General features: G+C 38.9%; 1 protein-coding gene across 1 annotated transcript; it reads right to left on the bottom strand.

Annotated features, from left to right (window-relative positions):
- Positions 1-1,499: 1,499 nt before the first annotated feature.
- LOC109475993 lies at positions 1,500-5,348 on the bottom strand. Its single transcript, XM_019776802.1, has 4 exons — positions 5,328-5,348; positions 4,431-4,545; positions 2,081-2,193; positions 1,500-1,526 (listed from the first exon to the last, which is right to left on the bottom strand). Exons 1-4 carry the CDS (start codon positions 5,346-5,348, stop codon positions 1,500-1,502), a joined length of 276 nt encoding a protein of 91 aa, XP_019632361.1.
- Positions 5,349-6,177: the final 829 nt, after the last annotated feature.

The raw sequence follows: 6,177 nt of genomic DNA on the forward strand, positions 1-6,177 counted from the left end.
AGACTGGCAATAAAAACATACATTGCCATGGCGACGGTAGTTGCTGATAGGGTGATTGTTGGCATGGCACTGCTATGATGTTATGATTTTGAGGAAGCCTTAGTACCCTCCACTCCCCTGAGTGTATAGTGAACGAGCCCCGGGGTCACAGAAAGTATGGCATCCGGGCAGACAGGTTTTCCCAAGGGTTTCCAGGAATGTGGGCATGTCGACAAACCGAGCTGGGAGACATTCCTGTGGACATTCCATGCCTGTGGACAAAATTCCTGTATATATATATATATAGCTACAATTCTTAGAATTGTTGCGAACTGCACACAATACTGTACACCATTAGGCTCCTCCCTGAGACGTCGCCAAAAATACAGTTGTGCTTCACGCTGTTAGCCAGCTTTACAAGAAATAGTTCACGCACTACCTTTGCATCTGATAGATTATTGCCATTACTAATCTATCAGTATTGAAGTCAAATACTACGAAATACAAATGTTGGTGTATGTTGAATATATCAAGGAATCGTTTGTCAGCGTATAGGTTTCAGAATAAAATTGGCGATGAGTACAACTTCACGTGATCCTCTTTAACGGTTATCGATGTAGTAAGAAATACACTAGTCAATCAATGGTTATACCAGCAAATAAAGTACACGGAACTTGCAATAAAACAATAAAATTATAAGCTAAATAAGTTAGTAAATATTACAATTCAGACGTTTGACACCGTTTGACTCTAGTTTAACAGTTCTGCATATAGAATACAGGCAGTGCTGCATGTTTTAAAGGTGTAAGTTTTACATCATCGAGCTTTAGAATACAAAGGAGGGTATTGAACATACGTACCTCCTTTCTTCTAATATGTTACTGAAGTTGCATATTATTTATATACTATTTACGTTTTGCTGCTGATCACAGCTTGTCTGCTTTGTCTGAACATTGTCTGAACTGATTTAAGTGACTTCACTAGATCATCAATCTCATCTACGTTCCAGACTTATTCTCTGGTGACCTGTATTAGAATATAAATACTGCCGTTGGTCACTTGTCCGTTGTTGGACAACTTTGCTATAGGATGCCCAAGACTTTGGTAGTATTGGTACTGTCACATTCCGATCACTGTTTCCAGGTTGCTGTACATGCAAGCTATTTCTTGGAGTAGAATGGGTGATTTCGACTGAATTTGCAATTACCACAGTAGCTACCTGAAACGTCTGACAGTTTTCAAAATCCATCCATTTATTTGTGTAGCAATTCATTTGCGTATGTTCACAAGGCTACTATGTTCGTCATTATGAAAGCCTTGAGGAGGGAGACAATGAATAAAATCTAGTTGTCAGGGGTCAAGGAATCTGCACAGTGTGTAATAGTCATGATGTAGCCATCTTGACGCCACAACTCTGCTTAATAGCACTGCAGATAGATTACAGACAGTGCTGCATGTTTTAAGGACTGGTGCAAGTTTTACATATGGGAGCTTTAGAATACCAAGAAGAGTATTGAACTTTAGTCTCCACCAGACTCCTTTGCAGGCTGAATGAATAGTAAAAATCAGCTAAGGGTGACATCATTGGTCAGAGGAGTTGGCCGGCCATAGAGGGTCCAGCTTGCCTGCAACTCCTCTGGCAAATTATGCCCCCATAAGTCTTGGCCGATTTCTACTATTTATTCACCCTGCAAAGGAGTCTGGTGACTATATAGTATACATACTATTTTCGTATTATTGCCGATCACAGCTTTCTACTTTAATTGTCTGAACATTGTCTAAACTGATTTGAGTGACTTCACTAGATCATCAATCTCATCTACGTTTAAGACTTTTTTTCTGGCAACCTGCACTAGATTAAAAATGCTGCCGTTGGTAACTTGTCCGTTGTTGGACTTTGATATAGGATGCCCAAGTCTTTGGCAGTACCGGTACTGTCACATGCCGAGTTGATGTTTTTAGGTTGCTGTTCATACAAGCTATTTCTTGGAATAGAATGGGTAGTACCGGTACTGCCACATACCGAGTTGATGTTTTCAGGTTGCTGTCCATACAAGCCATTTCTTGGAATAGAATGGGTAGTACCGGTACTGTCACATACCGAGTTTATGTTTTCATGCTGCTGTTCATACAAGCTATTTCTTGGAATAGAATAGGTCATTTCGACTGAATTTACAATTACCGCACAGTAGTGTGGTGTTGGGTGAATGCTACCTGAAACGTCTGACAGTTTTTTAAAAGCCACCCAGTTGCTTGTGTCACAATTTCATTGTGTATGTTCACAAGGTTACTATGTTCGTCATTCTGAAAGCCTTGAGGAGGGAGACAATGAATAAAATCTAGTTGTCAAGTTTCAAGGAATCTGCACAGTGTGTAATTGTCATGATGTAGCCATTTTAACGCCACAACTCTGTTTAATAGCACTGCAGATAGAATACAGACAGTGCTGCATGTTTTAACCCTCAACAGAACACCTTCCCGGACTGATTAATCTGTACACCTGGGGTCCGCGCGGACCCCAGAACTAGTTTTTTGCTAATTTTTAGAAATTATCAACATGCTACCAGCTCAATTGTTTTGCAAACTGATGTGGGAACCTCTGTGTCCACATTACATAACAAAAATCATACATTTTGAACTTTTTCTATTTTTTGGTGAAGAAAAGAAGACAAGAAGAAATACCCGATTTTTTAACCCATTTCAGACTGAAGGGGCTTTTGAGGCCCAACTTTGATCTCAGATAGCGGCTAAACGGCTTGCGCTAGAAGTATCAAATTTGGAGACCTTTCCTAAAATGTCTCTGGAAAAAAGTTCATATTAGTTTAATACTAGTAAGTTGATGTTTTTTTGTGTTGCCATGGCAACGGGTTTCTAGCAGGCAGTTTTTTTGAAAATAGACGTAATTTTGGTTCAAACATGAAAATTTTCTATGAGTTTTATATGAAATTACACTTCTTTTCCAACATTAATAACATCTTACATAATTAAATATAAGTTAAATCATTTAATATGCATAGAATATGCTAATTTGATGACGTCATTGGTCAAAATCCAATATGGCGGACTATATTATTAGCTCTGACGTCATATGACGTCATAATTACACCAAAGGTATTAAAATTCAATTCTATCACTACACCATTCTCTGAAAACTTGGTAGACATACGATGAGTACATAAAAACATATAAAAACGGAAATAAGGTAATGTATAAGAACGCCAGTGTATCCATTATGATCGAAAGCCGGCTGGGGTCCGCGCGGACCGCAAAAGAAAATCAGATATAATTTTTTTTATAAATGGTAGAAACGGAGTTTTCTGCACTGTATTGAGAGACAACTTTGTGGATGACAATTACCTAAAATTTCAGAAAAAAATCTTTGGAAACAAAAAAGATATTACAGAATATATAGTGCTGGGGTCCGCGCGGACCCCAGGTGTACTGTTTAGGGTTAAAGGACTGGTGCAAGTTTTACATGAAGGAGCTTTAGAATACCAAGAAGCTAGTATATTGAACTCACTATGTCTCTTCTAATGGTGCTGAAGTGGCATAGGTGTTTACTGGAAAATAATTTGATGGTCCGCATCGAAAATAAAGACAGGTGGTTTCCTGAGAGTTCTAGAAACTTCGGATCCAAAAATCTTAAACCGCGATAAGCATATTCTAATATGTGAGAAATGTAGTTATATAAAAGGATAAAATAGGTCAACGTTGTAAGAGAAGAAAAATTGAATCGACAAAGAGAAGCTATGTCATTTCTTTCAACATCAAGGCTAGGTGGACTAGCTCACGAACACCTTCGAACGTTTGTGACAATATGTTGTTGACTCTGATCCTTCTTAATTGTTCTCCAGATGTAGTTAGGAATACACTAGTTAATCAATAATCATACCAGCAAATACAGTACACATTATAGGTCAGATGAATTACACAGGACAACTCAGAAGTTTGACACCGACTCTGGTTTAATAACTCTTAAAAAAGAATACAGACAGTAGTGCATGTTTTAAAGGTGCAAGTTTTACATCATGGAGTACCAAGAAGGATTTTAAACATACGTTCCTTCTTTCTTCTAATGGTACTAAAGTGGCATATTATACAAACTATTTACGCATTATTGCTGATTACAGCTTTCTACTTTTCAAAATCATCTATCTCATCTAAATTTCAGACTTATTGTTTTGGTGACCTGCACTAGAATAGAAATGCTGCCATTGGTCACTCATCTGCTAATGGAAAACTTTGATATAGAATGCCTTAGTCCTCCGAGCGGATGTTTTCAGGTTGCTGTTCATACAAGCTATTTCTTGGAATAATATGGGTAGTACCTTTACTGTCACAAACCGAGGGGATGTTTTCATGCTGCTGTTCATACAAGCTATTTCTTGGAATAGAAAGGGTCATTTCGACTGAATTTGCATTTACCGCACAGTAGTGAGGTGTTGGGTTACTCTGATTTAGGTTTGTGTCTTCATACACCGAATTTGCTGTTGCTATACCGTACATCATTTCTTCTTCATCGGGCGCAGCGTCTTCAAAATCCCAAGATGTATCAACGTTACTGTACTGGTGGATATCGGCTTGTGTAGTAAGGGCCGTGTCAGCAGTAGAACGAGATAGTGCCTCTTCTATACTCGTAAATGACGTAGTTCCTCCGATTGGAAACGTCGTAGGGAGAAAGTGTTCGTATCTAGTCCATCCTTTGCGTAATTGTCTGCTATATTGGGTACGGCAGGAACGCAGACAATCATAGCTTGCACTCCCACGTGTAATGTTGCATGAAGCGAGTTACTGTTAGTGTTATTTGGGTCGGCACTGGACCGTTTTCCCCAACGCATTACGAAAGCCGGAATAATCATCAGAAAGAAAATTATAGCAGGAACGGTAATGACAACAATCAACAATACGTTAGGTCCAGGTGCCTCTGTGGTTTCTAAAGTAATGTTGCCAGGAACACAGAATTTGTCATCACTTGACCCAGGTAAACAACAGGACTTATTTATAAAACTGAAACAGTTGTCTAGTTTGTTTTTGTCTTCAGTTGCCATTGGAATTGTGGTCTGGTGTTGCCGCTCCTCGCTATACTTCCTAACCATACACAATACAAAATCATATTTTGCTTTTAGTTGGCCTTTGTCTGCTACAAAGGTGTAGACACCAGAGTCATTTACTGTTAAGTTTTTGATGCTGACAAGATTTGTGATATTGAGGCGTCCATTCGGGGTGTTCCAGTAGTTGGTAGCGGAACGTAACCTTCTACCAAACATTGAAACCCGCTTGGTTAAACCAGGTGCAATTCTATTCCTTAATATTGTTAGTCTAGTAAGAATGCCATTATTTTCAGTTACCTTGAAGACTGAGGGGCGCATGCCGAAGTATTTAAATCCGTCTTTGATAAGATATCCTTTGTTAACGAACGATCGATTATTTATAGTGTTGGTTGAGTATAAATAGGCCTCAAATATATTAAATTTTGCATACGTAAACCTGTCTGGTTCATCTGGACAACTCAAAGGGTTTCCTCGCAAATCGTAAGAAGTTTCGTTCGGACGTAACGTTTTTATGTCTTTCGGTATGTGGCTGATGTTGTTTAATCTAAGCATGACCAAATAGAGATGTTTACTGGGGATTAACTGGATTGCCCGCATAGGAAATACAGATATACGGTTTCCTGAGAGTTCTAGAAACTCCAAACTTTCCAAACCGTGAAAAGCATGTTCTGATATGTGAGAAATGTAGTTATGTGAGAGGATGAGATTGGTCAACGTCGTGAGTGTAGAAAAAGTGAATCGACGAAGAGAAACTATGTCATTTCTGTCAGCATCAAGGTGGACTAGCTCACGAAGGCCTTGAAACGTCTGTGGAAATATGCTGTTTATCTTGTTCTTGTCGACATAAAGGTATCGTATTTCAGGAGCTTGATTAAAAGGGCCGAGATGGTTTATTTTGTTATTTGACAACCTTAGAATGTAGGTGTTTGGCATGATGGAGTCTATCGGGACGCGTGTTAAGTTTTGCCCTGTAAAATCAGTGACTTTTCCCAAACTAACTGTTAGCGAAGTAAAGATGATGACGACAGACAGGGATTCCATTTTGCGTCAAGGTACAATAGCCTGCAGTTAAAGCTTCCTGTGGATACAAACAAAAAGGACAAACAAACAATTACAAGAAAAACATAGAAAAATGCGTTCTCTCAAG

The sequence above is a fragment of the Branchiostoma belcheri genome, unplaced genomic scaffold (assembly GCF_001625305.1).
Source record: "Branchiostoma belcheri isolate BF01 breed outbred unplaced genomic scaffold, Haploidv18h27 scaffold36, whole genome shotgun sequence".
Lineage (NCBI taxonomy): Eukaryota > Metazoa > Chordata > Leptocardii > Amphioxiformes > Branchiostomatidae > Branchiostoma > Branchiostoma belcheri.